This window comes from Salmo salar, chromosome 03 (genome assembly GCF_965601325.2).
Source record: "Salmo salar chromosome 03, fSalSal1, whole genome shotgun sequence".
NCBI classification, from domain to species: Eukaryota; Metazoa; Chordata; class Actinopteri; order Salmoniformes; family Salmonidae; genus Salmo; species Salmo salar.
The window spans coordinates 74,398,335-74,422,878 of record NC_138293.1 but is presented as its reverse complement, the minus strand read 5'-3'; the positions used below and the strand labels follow the sequence as shown (position 1 = coordinate 74,422,878).

At 45.2% G+C, this 24,544-nt stretch overlaps 2 protein-coding genes across 3 annotated transcripts; one reads left to right on the top strand and one right to left on the bottom strand.

The window, feature by feature from the left end:
• The first annotated feature begins 202 nt into the window (after nt 1-202).
• Nucleotides 203-18,822, top strand: LOC106601513 (tripartite motif-containing protein 16-like). The gene is made up of 5 exons (XM_045715270.2): nt 203-360; nt 17,119-17,145; nt 17,317-17,379; nt 17,666-17,805; nt 17,958-18,822. Exons 1-5 carry the CDS (start codon nt 300-302, stop codon nt 18,363-18,365), a joined length of 699 nt encoding a protein of 232 aa, XP_045571226.1. The 5' UTR covers nt 203-299; the 3' UTR covers nt 18,366-18,822.
• Nucleotides 18,823-19,900: 1,078 nt separating this feature from the next.
• Nucleotides 19,901-23,586, bottom strand: LOC106601546 (uncharacterized). 2 transcript variants are annotated; one of them, XM_014193838.3, is made up of 7 exons: nt 23,431-23,585; nt 22,458-22,684; nt 21,859-22,273; nt 21,423-21,687; nt 21,259-21,342; nt 21,015-21,187; nt 19,901-20,933 (listed from the first exon to the last, which is right to left on the bottom strand). In XM_014193838.3, the coding sequence occupies exons 3-7, from the start codon at nt 22,246-22,248 to the stop codon at nt 20,796-20,798; spliced, it is 1,050 nt and encodes a 349-aa protein (XP_014049313.3). In that variant the 5' UTR covers nt 22,249-22,273; nt 22,458-22,684; nt 23,431-23,585; the 3' UTR covers nt 19,901-20,795. The 2 variants fall into 2 exon arrangements, with proteins under 2 accessions (XP_014049313.3, XP_014049316.3); XM_014193841.3 differs by lacking the exon at nt 22,458-22,684 and having other exon boundaries at nt 23,431-23,586.
• Nucleotides 23,587-24,544: the final 958 nt, after the last annotated feature.

Here is a 24,544-nt window from a genome sequence, read left to right as displayed (position 1 = left end):
ACTTTTGACTGGTACTGTATGTAAAAGGAGTATAGTGTTTGTGACATACTGTACAGTGTGTGTTTGCTTGTGTTTTTTGCGCTCTAGAAAGGTTCCCTAGGGTTGCAGAAGTTTCAGATGACAGGACCAACCCTTCGGTAACCCCTTACATCCAACTAACCTTCACCAGACACCGCTCATCTCCCAACCTGGGCACCTCCTGTCCTAACCCGTCACCCCCTCCCCATTCTCCCTGAGGAAATAAAAGTGTTCATGGAGAAAGGATCAGCCACTATCTCTGCTGAAGACCATAGGGTACCATGCCATTGCCAAACTACGCTCCAAGCAGTAAGGAAATCATGCCTGTGCCGAAGAAAGCAGGTAAGGGTTCATGATCTAGTCTGTGAGCTTACATGTGTCAATACATGATGTAATTGAAAGCGTACCAAAACCCTCTCCCCCTCAGTTGAACAGATTTTTAAAGCAAATGTAATAATCAGTCAATCAGCATTACATTAATATAACATTTTATTGGATTTCCCAATAAATTATAGAAATGACCATTTTTTATGTATATTTCACATTTTCAGAAATTAGCATTCATAATTAATATTCACATTCTCATGAATACATGTTTTGCGTTTTGTTGTGTTATAAATTGTTTTACTTTATCAAACACCAGGCAAATAATGAATCATTTTGGATTGTTTTACTTTATTGACATTTTGTATTGTTATGTCTCAAATGATTCATTGTAGTTTGTCAGTAACTCAACTAAATAATAAATAGGAATTAATTTCATTAACATTGGGTCATTTTTTTATAATACTTTTGAGATGACATTGACATTGACAATGTCATCTCAAAAGTATTATAAAAAAATGACCCAATGGTAATGAAATTATTTCCTATTTATTATTTAGTTGAGTTACTGACAAACTAAGATGAATCATTTGAGACATAACAATATATAGGATTATTGTGGCTGATGTATTTCTGAAAATCAAGTTATTCAAGTTCCTATGCCTTCCTCTCACTGAAAACTACATCCAAATACGGAGTAAGTCCAGTATCGTACTGTGCAATGGTGCCAGTGTTGTTTTGCCTGACAACCTCAGTTGCAAAAGGCCAGTGCCTCCAGGCTTTTCTGGGCCGCAGGATTAAGAAACAAGTCGTTGTTTTAAGTTAACAAAGGAACCGACAGCCATTTCACTGTGTCATACTCAAACACACGTTTTAGCACTGGTGTATGGGGCACGGTGTAGTCTATATGTAGGTTATGGGGCATGGTGTAGTCTATATGTAGGTTATGGGGCATGGTGGAGTCTATATGTAGGCTATGGGGCATGGTGTAGTCTATATGTAGGTTATGGGGCATGGTGTAGTCTATATGTAGGTTATGGGGCATGGTGTAGTCTATATGTAGGTTATGGGGCATGGTGGAGTCTATATGTAGGCTATGAGGCATGGTGGGGTCTATATGTAGGCTATGTGGCATGGTGGAGTCTATATGTAGGCTATGGGGCATGGTGGAGTCTATATGTAGGCTATGTGGCATGGTTGAGTCTATATGTAGGTTATGTGGCATGGTGGAGTCTATATGTACGCTATGGGGCATGGTGGAGTCTATATGTAGGCTATGTGGCATGGTGGAGTCTATATGTAGGCTATGGGGCATGGTGGAGTCTATATGTAGGCTATGGGGCATGGTGGAGTCTATATGTAGGCTATGGGGCATGGTGGGGTCTATATGTAGGCTATGGGGCATGGTGGAGTCTATATGTAGGCTATGGGGCATGGTGGAGTCTATATGTAGGCTATGGGGCATGGTGGAGTCTATATGTAGGCTATGGGGCATGGTGGAGTCTATATGTAGGCTATGGGACATGGTAGAGTCTATATGTAGGCTATGTGGCATGGTGGAGTCTATATGTAGGCTATGGGGCATGGTGTAATCTATATGTAGGCTATGGGGCATGGTGGAGTCTATATGTAGGCTATGGGACATGGTAGAGTCTATATGTAGGCTATGTGGCATGGTGGAGTCTATATGTAGGCTATGGGGCATGGTGGAGTCTATATGTAGGCTATGTGGCATGGTGGGTTCTATATGTAGGCTATGGGGCATGGTGTAATCTATATGTAGGCTATGGGGCATGGTGGAGTCTATATGTAGGCTATGTGGCATGGTGGAGTCTATATGTAGGCTATGGGACATGGTAGAGTCTATATGTAGGCTATGTGGCATGGTGGAGTCTATATGTAGGCTATGGGACATGGTAGAGTCTATATGTAGGCTATGTGGCATGGTGGAGTCTATATGTAGGCTATGAGGCATGGTGGAGTCTATATGTAGGCTATGGGGCATGGTAGAGTCTATATGTAGGCTATGAGGCATGGTGGAGTCTATATGTAGGCTATGGGGCATGGTGGAGTCTATATGTAGGCTATGAGGCATGGTAGAGTCTATATGTAGGCTATGAGGCATGGTGGAGTCTATATGTAGGCTATGGGGCATGGTGGAGTCTATATGTAGGCTATGTGGCATGGTGGAGTCTATATGTAGACTACGGGGCATGGTGGAGTCTATATGTAGGCTATGGGGCATGGTAGAGTCTATATGTAGACTACGGGGCATGGTGGAGTCTATATGTAGGCTATGGGGCATGGTAGAGTCTATATGTAGGCTACGGGACATGCTGAAGTCTATATGTAGGCTATGGGGCATGGTGGAGTCTATATGTAGGCTACGGGGCATGGTGGGGTCTATATGTAGGCTACGTGGCATGGTGGAGTCTATATGTAGGCTATGGGGCATGGTTGGGTCTATATGTAGGCTACGGGGCATGGTGGAGTCTATATGTAGGCTATGGGGCATGGTGGGGTCTATATGTAGACTACGGGGCATGGTGGAGTCTATATGTAGGCTATGGGGCATGGTGGGGTCTATATGTAGGCTATGTGGCATGGTGGAGTCTATATGTAGGCTATGGGGCATGGTGGGGTCTATATGTAGGCTATGGGGCATGGTGGATTCTATATGTAGGCTATGGGGCATGGTGGGGTCTATATGTCGACTACGGGGCATGGTGGAGTCTATATGTAGGCGATGGGGCATGGTGGAGCCTATATGTAGGCTATGAGGCATGGTGGGGTCTATATGTAGGCTATGGGGCATGGTGGAGTCTATATGTAGGCTATGGGGCACGGTGGAGTCTATATGTAGGCTATGGGGCATGGTGTAGTCTATATGTAGGCTATGGGGCATGGTGGAGTCTATATGTAGTCTATGTGGCATGGTGGAGTCTATATGTAGTCTATGTGGCATGGTGGAGTCTATATGTAGCCTATGGGGCATGGTGTAGTCTATATGTAGGTTATGGGGCATGGTGGAGTCTATATGTAGGCTATGTGGCATGGTGGAGTCTATATGTAGACTACGGGGCATGGTGGAGTCTATATGTAGGCTATGGGGCATGGTAGAGTCTATATGTAGACTACGGGGCATGGTGGAGTCTATATGTAGGCTATGGGGCATGGTAGAGTCTATATGTAGGCTACGGGACATGCTGAAGTCTATATGTAGGCTATGGGGCATGGTGGAGTCTATATGTAGTCTACGGGGCATGGTGGGGTCTATATGTAGGCTACGTGGCATGGTGGAGTCTATATGTAGGCTATGGGGCATGGTTGGGTCTATATGTAGGCTACGGGGCATGGTGGAGTCTATATGTACGCTATGGGGCATGGTGGAGTCTATATGTAGGCTATGTGGCATGGTGGAGTCTATATGTAGGCTATGGGGCATGGTGGAGTCTATATGTAGGCTATGGGGCATGGTGGAGTCTATATGTAGGCTATGGGGCATGGTGGGGTCTATATGTAGGCTATGGGGCATGGTGGAGTCTATATGTAGGCTATGGGGCATGGTGGAGTCTATATGTAGGCTATGGGGCATGGTGGAGTCTATATGTAGGCTATGGGACATGGTAGAGTCTATATGTAGGCTATGTGGCATGGTGGAGTCTATATGTAGGCTATGGGGCATGGTGTAATCTATATGTAGGCTATGGGGCATGGTGGAGTCTATATGTAGGCTATGGGACATGGTAGAGTCTATATGTAGGCTATGTGGCATGGTGGAGTCTATATGTAGGCTATGGGGCATGGTGGAGTCTATATGTAGGCTATGTGGCATGGTGGGTTCTATATGTAGGCTATGGGGCATGGTGTAATCTATATGTAGGCTATGGGGCATGGTGGAGTCTATATGTAGGCTATGTGGCATGGTGGAGTCTATATGTAGGCTATGGGACATGGTAGAGTCTATATGTAGGCTATGTGGCATGGTGGAGTCTATATGTAGGCTATGGGACATGGTAGAGTCTATATGTAGGCTATGTGGCATGGTGGAGTCTATATGTAGGCTATGAGGCATGGTGGAGTCTATATGTAGGCTATGGGGCATGGTAGAGTCTATATGTAGGCTATGAGGCATGGTGGAGTCTATATGTAGGCTATGGGGCATGGTGGAGTCTATATGTAGGCTATGAGGCATGGTAGAGTCTATATGTAGGCTATGAGGCATGGTGGAGTCTATATGTAGGCTATGGGGCATGGTGGAGTCTATATGTAGGCTATGTGGCATGGTGGAGTCTATATGTAGACTACGGGGCATGGTGGAGTCTATATGTAGGCTATGGGGCATGGTAGAGTCTATATGTAGACTACGGGGCATGGTGGAGTCTATATGTAGGCTATGGGGCATGGTAGAGTCTATATGTAGGCTACGGGACATGCTGAAGTCTATATGTAGGCTATGGGGCATGGTGGAGTCTATATGTAGGCTACGGGGCATGGTGGGGTCTATATGTAGGCTACGTGGCATGGTGGAGTCTATATGTAGGCTATGGGGCATGGTTGGGTCTATATGTAGGCTACGGGGCATGGTGGAGTCTATATGTAGGCTATGGGGCATGGTGGGGTCTATATGTAGACTACGGGGCATGGTGGAGTCTATATGTAGGCTATGGGGCATGGTGGGGTCTATATGTAGGCTATGTGGCATGGTGGAGTCTATATGTAGGCTATGGGGCATGGTGGGGTCTATATGTAGGCTATGGGGCATGGTGGATTCTATATGTAGGCTATGGGGCATGGTGGGGTCTATATGTCGACTACGGGGCATGGTGGAGTCTATATGTAGGCGATGGGGCATGGTGGAGCCTATATGTAGGCTATGAGGCATGGTGGGGTCTATATGTAGGCTATGGGGCATGGTGGAGTCTATATGTAGGCTATGGGGCATGGTGTAGTCTATATGTAGGCTATGGGGCATGGTGGGGTCTATATGTAGGCTATGGGGCATGGTGGAGTCTATATGTAGGCTATGGGGCACGGTGGAGTCTATATGTAGGCTATGGGGCATGGTGTAGTCTATATGTAGGCTATGGGGCATGGTGGAGTCTATATGTAGTCTATGTGGCATGGTGGAGTCTATATGTAGTCTATGTGGCATGGTGGAGTCTATATGTAGCCTATGGGGCATGGTGTAGTCTATATGTAGGTTATGGGGCATGGTGGAGTCTATATGTAGGCTATGTGGCATGGTGGAGTCTATATGTAGACTACGGGGCATGGTGGAGTCTATATGTAGGCTATGGGGCATGGTAGAGTCTATATGTAGACTACGGGGCATGGTGGAGTCTATATGTAGGCTATGGGGCATGGTAGAGTCTATATGTAGGCTACGGGACATGCTGAAGTCTATATGTAGGCTATGGGGCATGGTGGAGTCTATATGTAGGCTACGGGGCATGGTGGGGTCTATATGTAGGCTACGTGGCATGGTGGAGTCTATATGTAGGCTATGGGGCATGGTTGGGTCTATATGTAGGCTACGGGGCATGGTGGAGTCTATATGTAGGCTATGGGGCATGGTGGGGTCTATATGTAGACTACGGGGCATGGTGGAGTCTATATGTAGGCTATGGGGCATGGTGGGGTCTATATGTAGGCTATGTGGCATGGTGGAGTCTATATGTAGGCTATGGGGCATGGTGGGGTCTATATGTAGGCTATGGGGCATGGTGGATTCTATATGTAGGCTATGGGGCATGGTGGGGTCTATATGTCGACTACGGGGCATGGTGGAGTCTATATGTAGGCGATGGGGCATGGTGGAGCCTATATGTAGGCTATGAGGCATGGTGGGGTCTATATGTAGGCTATGGGGCATGGTGGAGTCTATATGTAGGCTATGGGGCATGGTGTAGTCTATATGTAGGCTATGGGGCATGGTGGGGTCTATATGTAGGCTATGGGGCATGGTGGAGTCTATATGTAGGCTATGGGGCACGGTGGAGTCTATATGTAGGCTATGGGGCATGGTGTAGTCTATATGTAGGCTATGGGGCATGGTGGAGTCTATATGTAGTCTATGTGGCATGGTGGAGTCTATATGTAGTCTATGTGGCATGGTGGAGTCTATATGTAGCCTATGGGGCATGGTGTAGTCTATATGTAGGTTATGGGGCATGGTGGAGTCTATATGTAGGCTATGTGGCATGGTAGAGTCTATATGTAGGCTATGGGGCATGGTGGAGTCTATATGTAGGTTATGGGGCATGGTGTAGTCTATATGTAGTCTATGGGGCATGGTGGAGTCTATATGTAGGTTATGGGGCATGGTGTAGTCTATATGTAGGTTATGGGGCATGGTGGAGTCTATATGTAGGCTATGTGGCATGGTGGAGTCTATATGTAGACTACGGGGCATGGTGGAGTCTATATGTAGGCTATGTGGCATGGTGGAGTCTATATGTAGGCTACGGGGCATGGTGGAGTCTATATGTAGGCTATGGGGCATGGTGGAGTCTATATGTAGGCTACGGGGCATGGTGGAGTCTATATGTAGTCTATGGGGCATGGTGTAGTCTATATGTAGGCTATGGGGCATGGTGGAGTCTATATGTAGGCTATGAGGCATGGTGGAGTCTATATGTAGGCTATGGGGCATGGTGGAGTCTATATGTAGGCTATGGGGCATGGTGGAGTCTATATGTAGACTATGGGGCATGGTAGAGTCTATATGTAGGCTATGGGGCATGGTGGAGTCTATATGTAGGCTATGTGGCATGGTGGAGTCTATATGTAGGCTATGGGGCATGGTGGATTCTATATGTAGGCTATGGGGCATGGTGGGGTCTATATGTCGACTACGGGGCATGGTGGAGTCTATATGTAGGCGATGGGGCATGGTGGAGCCTATATGTAGGCTATGAGGCATGGTGGGGTCTATATGTAGGCTATGGGGCATGGTGGAGTCTATATGTAGGCTATGGGGCATGGTGTAGTCTATATGTAGGCTATGGGGCATGGTGGGGTCTATATGTAGGCTATGGGGCATGGTGGAGTCTATATGTAGGCTATGGGGCACGGTGGAGTCTATATGTAGGCTATGGGGCATGGTGTAGTCTATATGTAGGCTATGGGGCATGGTGGAGTCTATATGTAGTCTATGTGGCATGGTGGAGTCTATATGTAGTCTATGTGGCATGGTGGAGTCTATATGTAGCCTATGGGGCATGGTGTAGTCTATATGTAGGTTATGGGGCATGGTGGAGTCTATATGTAGGCTATGTGGCATGGTAGAGTCTATATGTAGGCTATGGGGCATGGTGGAGTCTATATGTAGGTTATGGGGCATGGTGTAGTCTATATGTAGTCTATGGGGCATGGTGGAGTCTATATGTAGGTTATGGGGCATGGTGTAGTCTATATGTAGGTTATGGGGCATGGTGGAGTCTATATGTAGGCTATGTGGCATGGTGGAGTCTATATGTAGACTACGGGGCATGGTGGAGTCTATATGTAGGCTATGTGGCATGGTGGAGTCTATATGTAGGCTACGGGGCATGGTGGAGTCTATATGTAGGCTATGGGGCATGGTGGAGTCTATATGTAGGCTACGGGGCATGGTGGAGTCTATATGTAGTCTATGGGGCATGGTGTAGTCTATATGTAGGCTATGGGGCATGGTGGAGTCTATATGTAGGCTATGAGGCATGGTGGAGTCTATATGTAGGCTATGGGGCATGGTGGAGTCTATATGTAGGCTATGGGGCATGGTGGAGTCTATATGTAGACTATGGGGCATGGTAGAGTCTATATGTAGGCTATGGGGCATGGTGGAGTCTATATGTAGGCTATGTGGCATGGTGGAGTCTATATGTAGGCTATGTGGCATGGTGGAGTCTATATGTAGGCTACTGTGTGTACTATGATATTCACACCCTACTTCTTACAGTAGCATTTCTGTGCAGGTTCACTTTTATAAGAGTGTTGTTCAGTTACGGTTAAGCTACTTGGAATCTTAAGTGTTAACTACTGTTTTGGCATATGGACTTTATTATAAGGCTAGCTAAGGAGAGACAGAAAGACAAAATATAACAGATAGAGAGAGAGACAGACAGGCAGACAGATAGACAGTGCTCATCACTGGGTGTTTATTATGAATGTATGATGTCGATAACATGTTGTTTATTGGCCACCAGTTAGTTACAAGCTGTATCTTGTTCCTTTGACAGGCCCACTTTGCCAAGTACCTCTCTCCGCCTGTCTTGCTGCCAAATCTCTCCCCCATCTCATCAATCAGCTCATCAAACTGTTTCCCCCTCTTCTGACATCGCCTCTCCAGACCACAATGTTCCCACCGGATCAAATCCATTCTTTCAGCAGTCAGCTTTCACACAGCCTCACTGGCCCGTTGGCCATGTCAGGTCTCACACCTCATCTCTGTCTGTCACTTTGCTCCATGAAACTAACTCTCTGAATGCTGCCAAAGATCCCATCCACTTTTTTTCTATATTGCTATATTTCCCATCTTCTTTCTCTCTCTCCAGTTTCCACTCTGTGCTTCTCCATATATCCCTCTGTCCATCCAACCCTGCTATGGATCATTCACATGTATCCAGTCCCAGCCCAGTGTGGCCTCAATGTCTCATCACTCCCTATCACTGCCATCCTCTGGCTCCCATGGTAATGAAGTGTGAAGTCATGGACAGTAACTCAAGTACCTGGCTGTGAAACACAAAGTTTTATTCATGGCTGTTTGATTCTGTGAAAATCTGACCGCTGAGGTTCGTATCTGATTGCTTCAGTTCTGACTCATGAAGAATTATATTTCTTCAGATTGTCAGATTTACATTTAGACAGTTGCATTGCTTTTCATGACAATGTACAGCTAAACATTGATTATTACAAAGTCAATTGGAGCTAGGTCTTCACGGGTCCGGGTGGACCCGATATACCTGATTTCGGACCAGGGCCTGATCAGGTTCGGGTCTGAAATTCTAACTTGTCCCTCAGGTCCGGGTTGGGTCCTGTTTGATTGGACCCGGCCACGGCTCTGCATAGCCTCTAGAATATTTATTTTACGCTAATAAGGTGAATTTATTGACTTATAGAAGGCCTAGCCAACATATACTGTAAAGACCTATTTGTTAACCAGAAGAACAACTTGGCTGATAAGCAGATTTTTTTGGTCACTCGTTCCAGTTAGGGTACGGGTTGGGTCTAGGTCGAGTTGTCCTTGGGTCCATTCTGGTTCTGGTCCAACTTTTTAGACCAGTGAAGACCTCTAATTGGAGCCCATCACATTTCATCTCATGTTGAGAACCTCCCAATGACTTTCTCCTTTTTTTTCAAGAGTGCTGTCATGTATCCTCCTGTTGGTTTGTACATCTTTCTGTCCATGCTTTTTCCATCCATCTCCATTTCATCATCGGCTTGGAACACAGCAAGGGTTTTCTAGAAACTTCATAACAGAGGGCAAAGGGATGGGTCTGAGCTTTGGCCAGCTCCCTTCACCTCTCTCCGTCACATCTCGTGATCTCCCTATCAGGGGAGATCCCGCTGTTCCCGAACCCGATCTGGGCAGAGAGCTCCATCTCATCCAGGGGGGTCGCGCAGACCACCGACGAGCACGTCCAACATAAGCAGCTTCTTTTCTACCAGGTCAGATGTCCTCAACATGGCCGACTGGCTTTCCTCCAATTACCAGGGAGGAGTCTTCATTTCATTCTCTGATTAGCTTCTGTCCATCCGCAGCACACCTGTCATATGTCCTGAATGTCATTGTTACTGTGAATAAACATCATACTCATCTTCAAAAACATCTCTAGAAATTGACAAATGTTGGTTAAATGGACAAACTTTTCCAAGATCAGAAGAAATCTATTAAAATGCTGTCCCCAATACTGTTGGACTTCCATTCTAATCCTTCCCCTGCCAATTCAATCCTATGATTTCGCAATTAGATTTATGGTTCAATGGATTCCAATGCATTTGACCCGTATGTTTGACCTGAGGTAGCAACCTCCCTTGTTTGTCATTTTCTGTCACTGTCTCTATGTGCCTGAACATTCATCCACTTGTTTTCTCTTTCTTTAAATGTCTCTATCTCTGTGTCAACTCATCAATCTCTCTGAGTATCTGTTTATCCATCTGTCAATCTGTCCAGGGCTTTGCTGGTGACCCCACTGAGAGCAGCAGGGTATCTGGCTGGGCTTATCCTCCACAGGGGAGCCAGAGCCCACTCATATCCCCCCCACCCCCGCCTGGCCCCGCTCATAATAACCAGCCAGGGTGATGTCCCACTCCATGGAGACTCTGGATGTTTTCTGGATGTCAGAAAGTATTCAGACCCTTTCCCTTTTTGCAAAAATTTCTAAAAACCTGTTTTTGCTTTGTCATTATGGGGTATTGTGTGTAGATTGATGAGGGGGGAAAACTATTTAATCCATTTTAGAATAAGGCTGTAATGTAACAAAATGTGGAAAAAGTCAAGGGGTCTGAATACTTTCCGAATGCACTGACACTTTCAAATAGCAAGATTGCCTGTCAAATGCTCCATCACATTACTGTGCTAGCAAAACATTTTAGCAGACCCCTTTTAAAGCAAGTTTGCTGCAATTCTACACATTTTACCATGCGGCGGAGAGACGATTTAGCAATTTTGTAACTCATTTCATGTAATTGTACTCATTTTGCCATGGGGCGGAGAGAAAAAAATTGGCTGTTTGACAGCTAATTTCCTGCAATTCTATACATTTTTCTATAGGTTGGAGAGAAATGTTTGCAGGTTTTATGACATCTGAGTGAGACTGACTAACAAAATCACTTACTAACAAAATCAATGGGGGCCCCCCAGCTAATAATTCGACCATGATTACTAAGTAGCTAGCTGGCCGCTAGACTAATTTGCCAATATACAAATGTTTTGCTGACATGGGTTAATTGAGTGACTATCAGTGTCTGACATAACAAGGGAAAAACTGCTGATGCACAACCAAATTTCAAAATTGCACCTTGTGTATTATATTATTCTAAGGCTTATTAAAAAAAATTGGGAGCCGCCAATTGCCCATCCCTGCTTTAAAATGTATATTTAAATCTCTCTACCCTCGCAATGATTCTCCTGAATCCCTTGTTGACACCCTACATCAATGTCTTACTTTTGCCATCTACTAACTATCCTTGGTTATCCCATTAGCCGACTCTTGCTATTTTTCTCTGTGTCCCTCCCTCTTCCATCGCTCTGTCCCTATAAGGGAGGATTCCGGGAGAGTATGGGGAGGGATGACGGATTAAGTGACCTGTCATCAACCCCTTTCCTTCCTACTGCCCACGTCCCGACTCCCGAGATCAGATGTCCTTCTCCCTTTCTCTCTTGCCAAACCTTCCCTGATCATTACTTCTACTTGTTGTTCAGCACAATATACATTATATGCATACCTTTCTGTCAAAGTCATTTTAATCTCTTTGAGGCAGTGTGCAGCTGTTCAGTCTTCAGGACACATACAGTGGAGTGTAAGTCACAAACATGGAAGCTTGATTGGAAAGACCAGTGGATCAGAGTTCAGCCAACCACGATGGGAAGTTGTTGAAAGACATCATAACCTCTAAACCGGGCATACAGTAATGTGGCAGCTTCTTTGGTACACATGCTTCAAGCAAGGAAGACAGTGAAGTTCTCAGCCTTATTCTTCCTTTGCTCATCCTCCCAGTTTCGCTTGGCCTCTGCTGATGTAACAAGCTCACATTTTTCCTCATGGTCATCATCCTGTCGGCTCCCTCTCCGCCACTGGGCAGACACATAGCGAAAGCTGGAGAGTTAGGTTTCCCTCAGACAGGTGCCAGCATGGACTGTCCAGCGCAAAAAGGACAGACTGGCCAATCCTTCCAGCAATGTGTTGGCAGGGCCGCCGTGATCAATGACCAGTTGACCACCTGTCCTCTAAAAAATAATCCATTGGTGTTAGCAAAGGCCCTGGCTTCCTGCAATGGTGCAGACTGTCAGGAAGAACCATGAAGACATATCGCTCACGCTCTCTGCTATCCCCTCCATCACTGAAAGCTTGCTATCCAGCGACATCCTCAAACATGCATTTGGGGCATTTGAGAGCACTTTGGCATCGCAATGGATGTAGAAAAGAAATGGAAACGCTCACTCTGTACCTAGTTCTCACGTGGGTGGGTGTGTATGGGTACACGTGCGTACCGGTATCCCATATGTGCATGTGTGTGTTATGTAAAGGAGAAAATACCCATATCAGTCCCTCCAGGATTTTGGAATTTTGCGATTCTGCATATTATACGAGGGGTTGCAAATTTGACCAATCACCGCACTATTACTGTATAAAACAGTCAAATCACAGCAATATTACTGCATAAAACTGTTTAATGACGACACTAAAAAAGAATGCTCGAAATTCTTACCAATCCCAACACTTTTACCACAAAAAATGGTTCAAAGGGCAGCCACATAACAAATCCCGCTATGCCCTCAGACGAACCATCAAACAGGCAAAGCGTCAATACAGGACTTTTATGCTTGCTTCGAGGCAAGCAACACTGAAGCATGCATGAGAGCACCAGCTGTTCCAGACAATTGTGTGATCACGCTCTCCGTAGCCGATGTGAGCAAGACCTTTAAACAGGTCAACATTCACAAAGCCGCGGGGCCAGATGGATTACCAGGACGTGTACTCAAAGCATGCGCGGACCAACTGGCAAGTGTCTTCACTGACATTTTCAACCTCTCCCTGACTGAGTCTGTAATACCTACATGTTTCAAACAGACCACCATAGTCACTGTGCCCAAGAAAGCGAAGGTAACCTGACTAAATGATTACGCAATCTCAATCGCACTCCACACTGCCCTTTCCCACCTGGACAAAGGGAACACCTATGTGAGAATGCTATTCATTGACAACAGCTCAGTGTTCAACACCATAGTGCTCACAAAGCTCATCACTAAGCTAAGGACCCTGGGACTAAACACCTCCCTCTGCAACTGGATCCTGGACTTCCTGATGGGCTGCCCCCAACGATGAGACAGTCTATAGGGAGGAGGTCAGAGACCTGGCAGTGGTGTCAGGACAACACCCTCTCCCTCAACGTGAGCAAGACAAAGGAGCTGATAGTGGACTATAGGAAAAGGAGGGCCGAACAGGCCCCCGTTAACATCGACGGGCTGAAGTGGAGCAGGTCGAGAGTTTCAAGTTCCTGGTCATGGTCTAAACACATCAAGGCAGTTGTGAAGAGGGCATGACAACACCTTTTCCCCCTCAGGAGAATTAAAAGATTTGGCATGGGTCCCCAAATCCTCAAAAAGTTCTACAGCTGCACCATCGAGAGCATCCTGATGGGTTGCATCACCTCCTGGTATGGCAACTGCTCGGCGTCTGACCATAAGGCGCTACAGAGGGTAGTGCGTACGGCCCGGTACATCACTGGGGCCAAGCTTCCTGACATCCAGGACCTATATACTAGGCTTGTCAGAGGAAGGCCCCAAAACTTGTGAAAGACTCCTGTCACCCAAGTCATAGACTGTTCTCTCTGCTACCGCACGGCAAGCGGTACCGGAGCGCCAAGTCTAGTACCAAAAGGCTCCTTAACCTGTTAGGGCTAGGGGGCAGTATTTGCACGGCCGGATAAAAAAACAACCCCGAAGCCATAAGACTGCTGAACAATTAATCAAATGGCCACCCGGACTATTTACATTGACCCCCTCCCTATGTTTTATACTGCTGCTACTCGCTGTTTATTATCTATGGACTCAAGTATCTGAGAACACCCTTGTATTGTAAGCCATCACAAGGTATCATAATAAATATTTGGACCAAACAAAATGACATGAACAAAGCCACATTTAGCATAACTTTGGACCACATTAGCAACAACTTCCGCTTTACTGTTTCATTGACATTTCGCAATGAGTTATCTAAGTAAACAAACCATTTACCGCAAATCAAGCATATACCTGATGACCAAACTGTCAACCGCTGGCATGTCAAAGAGGTATAGTGCCTTGCAAAAGTATTCACCCCCTTGGTGTTTTTCCTATTTTGTTGCATTACAACCTGTAATTTAAATATATTTTTATTTGGATTGCATGTAAAGGACATACACAAAATAGTCCAAATTGGTGAAGTGAAATGAAAAACATAACTTTATTCTAAAAAAAAAAAAAAAGGAAAAGTGGTATGTGCACATGTATTCACCCCCTTTGCTATGAAGCCCCTAAATAAGATCTGGTGTAACCAATTACCTTCAGAAGTCACATATTTAATTAAATAAAGTCCACCTGTGTGCAATCTAAGTGTCACATGATCTCAGCATATATACACCTGTTGCGAAAGGCCCCAGAGTCTGCAACGCCACTAAGCAAGAGACACCACCAAGCAAGTGGCACCATGAAGACCAAGGAGCTCTCCAAACAGGTCAGGGACAAAGTTGTGGAGAAGTACAGATCAGGGTTGGGTTATAAAAAAATATCTGAAACTTTGAACATCCCACGGAGCACCATTAAATCTATTATTAAAAATGGAAGGAATATGGCACCACAACAAACCTACGAAGAGAGGGCCGCCCACTAAAACTCACAGACCAGGCAAGGAGGGCATTAATCAGAGAGGCAACAAAGAGACCAAAGATAACCCTGAAGGAGCTGCAAAGCTCCACAGCGGAGATTGGAGTATCTGTTCATAGGACCACTTTAAGCCATACACTCCACAGAGCTGGGCTTTACGGAAGAGTGGCCAGAAAAAAAGCCATTGCTTAAAGAAAAGAATAAGCAAACACGTTTGGTGTTGGCCAAAAGGCATGTGGGAGACTCCCCAAACATATGGAATAATGTACTCTGGTCAAATGAGACTAAAATGTAGCTTTTTGGCCATCAAGGAAAAATATATGTCTGGCGCAAACACCTCTCATCACCCCAAGAACACCATCCCCACAGTGAAGCATGGTGGTGGCAGCATCATGCTGTGGGGATGTTTTTCATCGGCAGGGACTGAGAATCTGGTCATAATTGAAGGAATGATGGATTGTTCTAAATACAGGGAAATTCTTGAGGGAAACCTGTTTCAGTCTTCCAGAGATTTGAGATTGGGATGGAGATTCACCTTCCAGCAGGACAATGACCCTAAGCTAACTGCTAAAGCAACACTCGAGTGGTTTAAGGGAAACATTTAAATGTCTTGGAATGGCCTAGTCAAAGCCCAGACCTCAATCCAATTGACAATCTGTGGTATGACTTAAAGATTGCTGTACACCAGCAGAACCCATCCAACTTGAAGGAGCTGGAACAGTTTTGCCTTGAAGAATGGGCAAAAATCTCAGTGGCTAGATGTGCCAAGCTTATAGAGACATACCTCAAGAGACTTGCAGCTGTAATTGCTGCAAAAGGTGGCTCTACAAAGTATTTACTATGGGGGGGGGGTGAATAGTTACGCACGCTTAAGTTTTCTGTTTTTTTTGTGTTATTTCTTCTTTGTTTCACAAGAAAAAATATTTGGCATCTTCAAAGTAGTAGGCATGTTATGTAAATCAAATGATACAAACCCCCCAAAAATCTATTTTTATTCCAGGTTGTAAGGCAACAACATAGGACAAATGCCAAGGGGGTGAATACTTTCACACGCCACTGTATATCAAGGAACTTTAATGTGAACCTTGTTGAGGCAATTAAAACAGATTAAGTCTGATAGGTGAATGAGAGATGAGCAGAAATGAGATGGATGACCCTGTGAAAATCAAGTAATTTGAGCTAATGTCACCCACAGACGAAAGGTGACTGGAAACAGCAACAGCACCCAGTTTTCTGAGAAAGTGGGATGACAAATGAATGGGCAGGAGGGAGAACCAGAATTAAACAACAGCCAGAGTATTTCAGCAGCAGAGACAAACATGCTGTCAGTGGCGTGAAATAACGTCCATCACACACAATTTATAATCTTATAACAGCCTGACCCCTGGTGTCAGTGGCTGTGATGTGTGTCCTTAGCGGATGTAAAGCCGTAACCTAAACCTTGGCTGGTATGGGTAAACTACATTAATCAGTGCTAAGAAAAAAGACTCAGAATAGCACACACACTCCAAAGTGATATATGGCATAAAGGCAAATAGTGGGAGGGAGGGGGGATAAATGGAGAGTGACAGGAGCAGGGAGATAGAGGCAAGGGAAGGAGAGATGAAGAGAAGGAAGGGAGAGAAGGAATCATGGACAGTAACTGAACCTAGCACAACCTCTACAAACTGCAGCTAGCACAACCTCTACAAACTGCACCTAGCACAACCTCTACAAACTACAACTAGCACAACCTCTACAAACTGCACCTAGCACAACCTCTACAAACTACCACTAGCACAACCTCTACAAACTACAACTAGCACAACCTCTACAAACTGCAACTAGCCAACCTCTACAAACTACAACTAGCACAACCTCTACAAACTGCAACTAGCACAACCTCTACAAACTGCACCTAGCACAACCTCTACAAACTACAACTAGCACAACCTCTACAAACTGCAACTAGCACAACCTCTACAAACTGCACCTAGCACAACCTCTACAAACTGCACCTAGCACAACCTCTACAAACTACAACTAGCACAACCTCTACAAACTGCAGCTAGCACAACCTCTACAAACTGCAACTAGCACAACCTCTACAAACTGCACCTAGCACAACCTCTGCAAATGCACAGTGAATAAATACATAACAACAATCTGACACAAGATAATGTTCTACTTGGGAAAGAAAATTCATTTTTGCCTCTTTTCTGTAGGAAGAAAATCCCAGGCAGCTGATGCGGGTATGATTTCTGTAATACTGCATGTATAAGTACTGAAAAGCCTTTGCAAATCCTGACTAACAATGGCATCCCAGGAATTACATTAGATCGGTGGTGTAATTCAAACTGGATTATCTCATCAGTATACCGTTAATGGATTTCACACTTTATCTCTCTCTCTCCTGATAACAGAGGTGCCACCGGTGTACGAGCCCAATATTCATGATCCCACCACCAGGGCTGACCTCATGAAATGTAAGGCCATGTAATTGGCTCTTTATCACTTTGGGCCTCACTCTCTGTAATGCATTTGATGCTAAATCCTGCTTGCCCACAGCCTATACAATGTTGAAATGCACAATTATGACCTGGCTTACAGTATATCCGCTTTACGGCCTACACACAAGAGATTACATTTCTCAATATCACAGTACTCATCTGACCTTATCTGTTCTCCGACCCTTTCATCTCATCCATCTTCATCCAACCACTCAACTCAATTCCTCTCTCTTTACCTCATCGTTTCTCTTTCTCCCCTCAGACTGGATCCCCCTCTCCCTGGATGACAAAACGGCCCAGAAGCTGCTGTGGATATCCGAGAGCAACCTTAAGGTGTCGCGTATGTCAGAGGAGGTGTGTCCATACCCCATGAGACCGGAGAGATATGAGCATTCGCCACAGGTTGGTCTGCCATCCTCAGTTACAGGGCACACATCATAGTGCCATTGTGTAACTAAAGTGTGCCCACCGTTTTGGACATGCCATCAGTGCATGCCTGGCTCTAAGACATCTCTAATCTACCCTTCCTACTATCCATTCTCTACTCTGTGCAGGTGCTGTGTAAGGAGGGGCTGTTGGGGCAGAGAGGGTACTGGGAGGTGGACTATGGCGGCTGGGTGGTGATTGGGGCAGTGTACGAGAGCATGGGCCGGAAGGACGGGCCATGTGGGCTGGGGGAGAACGAAAGCTCATGGGGTGTGGGCTGGGCCGGCTCCTGCTACCACGTCTGGCACAACGGGGAGAACGTGGCGGTCGAGCTCCCTTTGTGCAACACCATGAGCATATACCTGGACCAGCCCGCTGGCATCATCAAGTTCTTCATCGTGGAAGGAGAAGGGGAGGCGGAAAAGGCGGTGCGACTGATACACAAGTTCAAAACTGACCTCAAAGAGAAGATTCTGCCTTGTTTCTGGGTTGGCAGTAAATCCTTCTGTTGGATCCGGAAGAAAGAGGGACAGTAACAAGAAGGGTGTAGGAAAGGAGAGATGGAATAACGGGTCAGGGAATTTGTAAGAGAGGGAGGTAAAGTGAACGAGAAGATATATGTTTCTAATATTTGGAGAAAAAGCACTGGTGTCAGAATGCAGAATTGAAGCAGAGAATAATGGAATCTTCACAACATGAAATCAGTTGTAATCTGTAAGATTCACATCATGTCTATGGTTTTAAGTGTTGCTGTTATCCCTCTTGCATGAGGACAACATACATATGAATTACTAGGTTATATTATGACATTTAGAATGACAATTATATTGACTATTACTATTTATTAGTACTGTCAGTCGTTTTTGTTACAGCATTAGTTTGTTAGTGTTAAAGTAGGGTGTGTAGTTTAAATTCATAGCTTGTATCATTTTATATCGGATTGAACCATGGTCATGTATGAATGTGATGAATAAATACAACTGTAACAATAGAGTTCAACTATTTACACTGAAAAAATATATATAAACACAACATGCAACAATTTCAACGATTTTACTGAGTTACAGATCATATAAGGAAATCAGTCAATTGAAATAAATTCATTAGGCCCTAATCTATGGATTTCACATGACTGGGAATACAGATACTCATCTGTTGGTCACAGATACCTTAAATAAAAAGGAGGGGTGTGGATCAGAAAGTATCTGTTGTGACCACCATTTGCCTCATGCAGCGTGACACATCTCCTTCGCATAGAGTTGATCAGGCGGTTGATTGTGGCCTGTGAAATGTTGTCCCACTCCTCTCCAATGGCTGTGCAAAGTTGCTGGATATTTGCAGAAACTGGAACACGCTGTCGTACACGATCCAGAGCATCCCAAACATACTTAATGGGTGACATGTCTGGTGAGTATACAGACCAGTCTGCCAACTGCCCGGTATAGTTGATACCGGGATTCATCCGTGAAGAGCATACTTCTCCTGCGTGCCAGTGGCCATTGAAGGTTAGCCTTTACCTACTTTAGTCAGTCAGGTCAAGACTAAGGTGAGAATGACAAGCACGCAGATGAGCTTCCCTGAGACGGTTTCTGACATAAATTATTCGATTGTGCAAAGCCAGTTTCATCAGTTGTCCAGGTAGCTGGTCTCAGACGATCCCGCAGGTGAAGGAGCCAGATGCGGAGGTCCTGGGCTGGTGTGGTTACATGTGGTCTGCAGTTGTGAGGCCGGTTGGACGTACTATCAAATTCTCTAAAATGATGTTGGCAGTGGCTTATGGTAGGGAAATGAAGATTCAATTCTTTGGCAACAGCTCTGGTGGACATTCCTGCAGTCAGCATGCCAATTGCACGCTCCCTCAACTTGAGACATCTGTGGCATTGTGTTGTGTGACAAAACTAAACCTTTTAGAGTTGCCTTTCACTGTCCACCTGTGAAATGCTATTGCTGTTTAATTATCTTCTTGTTATGTCACACCTGTGGATGCCAATTATCTTATTATCTTGGTAAAGGCAAAATGATCACTAACAGGGATGTAAAGAAATGTGTGCACAAAATGAGAGAAGTAAGCTTTTTGTGCGTATGGAACATTTTTGGGACCTTTTATTTCAGCTCATGAAACATGGGACCAACACTTCACATGTGTTTATTTCTGTTCAGTGTAGTTCTTAATCTAATACTGCCCTCTCTAGGACAGCCATTATACTGCATCCAAATAATATTCAGTGTCAGAACCAACAGCCTGATTCACAGATGTTGCTCCTTAATTTAAAACCATACAGGTACCCAAATTAAAACATTTATCTGCTTTTGAAAAATTGGGAGATGATAGATACATCTCTGTTCCCATCCTCCGCTTTCTCTCGCTCTCACAGTCAACACATTTGGAGGACATTATTATTATAATAGTGTCAACATCAGAGATTGTACACTTACTATCGTTCTACCAGTCAGTCATTCATTGGCAAGGTAGAAGTACAAAAAGGCATGTTTCATGGAGACACGGTGCCCTTCACTCACAATTTGAAAAGCTACAGGCTTCATGTTAAAAAGCCCCCTAGAGCCAACCATTTCTAGAAGGGTGACCCATCCTCCACGAATCTACTTGGAAAAGTCCCACAACAGAGTCAACACCTGTGTCAGAAACATTTCAATATGTTAGTGTCCATGTTGGTCAGTACAGTAGGTCACTATGAGCACATTTGAAGTTAAGTTGTGTGTAGTGAGTTGTCCTGTAGTGTTTAAGTGTGTATGGGTGTAATGTAATGTGCTGAAAATGATCTTAGTGTGTATACCAGCATATGTTATGTCAGTTAATCCTCTCTGGGTTCACTGTTGTTCCTACTACATTTGGGGTTAGTGATTAGCTAATACACTGGGGTACTTTTCCACCTGCCAGCCAATCAATTAGCTCTCTTTCATCCACACACTGTCACTCCTTCATCCCCTCACTTTCTTTGGCTCTCTCAGTGTTTGAGGGAGAAGTCTCCCGTGTTGAGGCGAGGGCGAGGTAGTCCTCCAAACATTTCTGTTCCGTCGTTGGCTCCTGGGGCCAACAGGGCCTTCATGCTGGCAGCAATATGATCCAGGTCAGCTACGCCAGCCTGCAACACAGTTAGTGGGTATGTGTGTCAGAATGACTGAGAGAAAGTGAGCTGCATGTTTTTAAATGAAGTTTGACTGACCCGTTCCCCACTGTGGCCTTCTCCCTGGTGGGGTCTGTTGCCCTTGAAGCCCCACACAGGAACAGACACGGGGAGGGAGCGGGCCATGTTCATGGGGTTGGGGTGTCGGGATGAGAACGACTGCCCCATGGCCATGCTGCGCGGGGGAGGAGGACAGTCCTCACTTAACGAGCCTGGAGCAGAGAGGAGGCACATATTAAGAGCATTAGATCATTAACTAATATTACTACACACATACACTCACCATCAGTGCTCTCCTCCTCTCCATCGGACTCAAAGAATGGTTCACAGTCACGAGACAGCGAGTCCTCATCCATGGAAAACACTCCTGAAGCAGAGAGAGATTCATATTTACGAAGTCATTCAGACCTTGAGATAAAAAAAATAGTCCCACAGAGCTGTGTTCACCTGCAGTCTCATTCAGATTACGGCTCCTTTCGTCCATGTCCTCCTCTTCCTCACACTCTTCCTCCAAGTCCCCAATTCCAGGAATGTCTCTCCCTCGTCCAGCCTCCTCTATCATCACAGCCATCTCTCGCTCCCTCTCTCCATTCCCATGCTGCCCAGCAGCTTGGGCAATGACAGCCCCTGAGTGGTAGATTGATGGGTAGCTTTGCGAATAGAGTGTGGTATTGGGGCTGATGGTTCCCACCCCACCCTCACCTGTTAGGCCCTGTGGAAGAGAAGTTAAGAACTTTACGATCACGAGCATGGCGCGAAATACAAAAACCTAAAAAATGCAATCATTTCAATTTTTCAAACATACGACTATTTTACGATCACACACAGCACTATGAATGACAGCCACATTGAATGGCAAAAAAGTAACTGACAGTCTACTCACCGCCCTGACAGTGGGCATGTCCACTACCAGTTTAGCTCCTCCGTCTCCTGCACTCAGACGTGTATGTCTATGCGACGTTAGCATAGATGTGGAGTGCAGCACCGCAATGTCGTCCATGTAGCGCCGCGAAGACTCAGCTAAAGCCCCCTGACCCCACACGTGATAGGAGAAATCCCACTTCCGGCCTCCAGCAGGCAAGCCACTGCCACTCTCCCTTTTCCTCTCATCTCCCTCCACTACAGATGGCCAGAACTTCTTACAGGCTGTAAGAATAGCCAGGTCGCAGCCTGACTTCTGACAATATCCCTCTGCCGCGGCAAGTAGTGCCAGCCAGCTCTCTTTGTGGTTGTCTGGGATCTCGGGGTCAGATGATTGGGTGATGGAGGCCATGATGGGTAAACAGGACTGCCAATAACTGTTGGATGTGTTTAATTTATTAGGGCTAGCTTTTATGGAACATATAGATGCTTTGTAACTGTTTTTATTGATCAATAGCTAAAATGGTTTAGGTTAGTGTAATCAGGCGCCTGTAGGACTCAGCCAGCAGTTTGATATTAAATACTATATATTTTTGTTAACAAGTCTTGTGATAAGTTTACCTTTTTTCTCACTGGATTGTAGGCTGTAGTGTTGATGTGTTTTTGGCTAATCTGAGGAAACGTTAGGATCCTTTTTCTATTGGTGGTTTGGTTAAAGCTAAGAATAAAACTATCCTTAGTTGTTATAAAGCAGGTTTCAGAGGCACAAGGTGATTGTTTAATATTATTAATGTCCGTGTGCCTGAGAGAACTAGGGGAGAGATAAATGAAAATGTTGCTGGTGTTACCTGGAAAAAACAAAATGGAGAAATAAAGCTTGAGTTGCTCAAAAAAAATAGTTTGCATTGTTAGTCATTATAGCAATATTAGCTGATGTCACTAGTTAGGCACCATTTAGATTATCACTAAACCAGAATTCAGATAATAATCTGATAAATTTATGCATGACGAAACTTTAAATTAGACTACACTCAACTCAAGCATAGAATTTGAAAAATTCACATGATCCAAATACTGTACATACATTTCAATTCCATATAACTTTTCTGACGTCAGACTGCCTTGTTGCGTGACTTGAGTTCATGGTCAATATCTCAGTGGTCAATATCTCAGTGGCAGTTTGAGGATGTTCCAAAATAGACCTATGCTAACCGTGGGAAGACGTTGTCCACCTGTCGTTACGTCTCGCGAACTGTTCAGCGTCCCCCTTCCTCCCTCCCACAATCTCGTGCATTCGTTAGCATACGAACTGGCTCTGCCAAAACCTTGTGGGGTGAGTGCCTGCTCAAGACTTACCCAGCTCGTTTCTAAATGTCATCCCTGTGATTATTACTACCAGGAAAGCACTTCAATGAAAATGCAATTTTCATGACTGCGGATTGTTTGTGCTTGTTTGTTTGCTAACATGCTAGCCAACTGGTCTCCTGTGCACTCTCCTCCCAACATGGAATATATTTCACCTCCATTTCTCGCCTTTGCAGAGACACTGGCACACACAGACACAAATAAACAGCAAGAAGAGAAGTCAGCTTACACATTCAGTTCCTTATTTCGTCTGTTGCACGAGTTTTTCTAGTTCTAACTGTTTCTTTATCCCTCTTTGTCTGATTCTTCATCTCTCAAGAATATCTCCCCTAGACTCCGACGTTGCTGTTTAGACGCTAGACGAGACGCACGTTTTACACGTGACTGTGGACGGGCTCGTACTCGTCTTGTTTTGGACGCGCACTTGGACGAGGCTTGGGGCTGGCCGCATCTCAATAGTTTGTCATGGTTTCTTCTACTGGTATAATTTACTTCATCCTCACTGATCTGACATGGAGAGCTTGACAGGTGGAAGCAAATGCTTTTGGTAGGCTTTTCAATCTCTATATTATTCCCACCTAAACTGTCTTCAGATTTTGCAGGGCAGATGAAGGAAAAGAGATGAGAGTAAAACGTTACATTTTTATTTAACTAGGCAAGTCAGTTAAGAACAAATTCATATTTACAAAGACAGCCTACCCCGGCCAAACCCTAATGACGCTGGACCAATTGCGCACCGCCTTATGGGACTCCCAATCACGACCGGTTGTGATACAGCCTGGATTCGAACCAGAGTCTGTAATGATGCCTCTAGCCCTGAGATGCAGTGCCTTAGACCCCCTGTGCCACTCGGGAGTCCTAAAACTGGGATGCAACTTTGAGAAGACAGACAACAATAACCACTTGCCGCCTTCATTAGCCTCCCTGTCTAAATTCTCTCTGTCCTAAACACTTTTGTTTTTCGGTGTGATTTTTCTGTTCTTTACAACATTGGTGGCAGCACCAGGATACTCATTGTCACTCATACATTTGTTAGAAGTGTTTCACTATTCGCATTGGGGTTTTCATTACCACCACTGATGCCTAATAAACTGCCATTTTCATAATTACATGAAACTGACAAATATTGGAAGAATAGAGCCCCACAGTGGAGGTATCATAACAGTAGTAGGCCTGATTACCCACAATAAGGAGACAGCCTACAGGGAGGAGGTGAGGGCCCTGGCAGAGTGGTGCCAGGAAAATAACCTCTCCCTCAACATCAACAAAACAAAGGAGTTGATCGTGGACTTCAGGAGACAGCAGAGGGAGCACGCCCGCATCCACATCGACGGGGCTGCAGT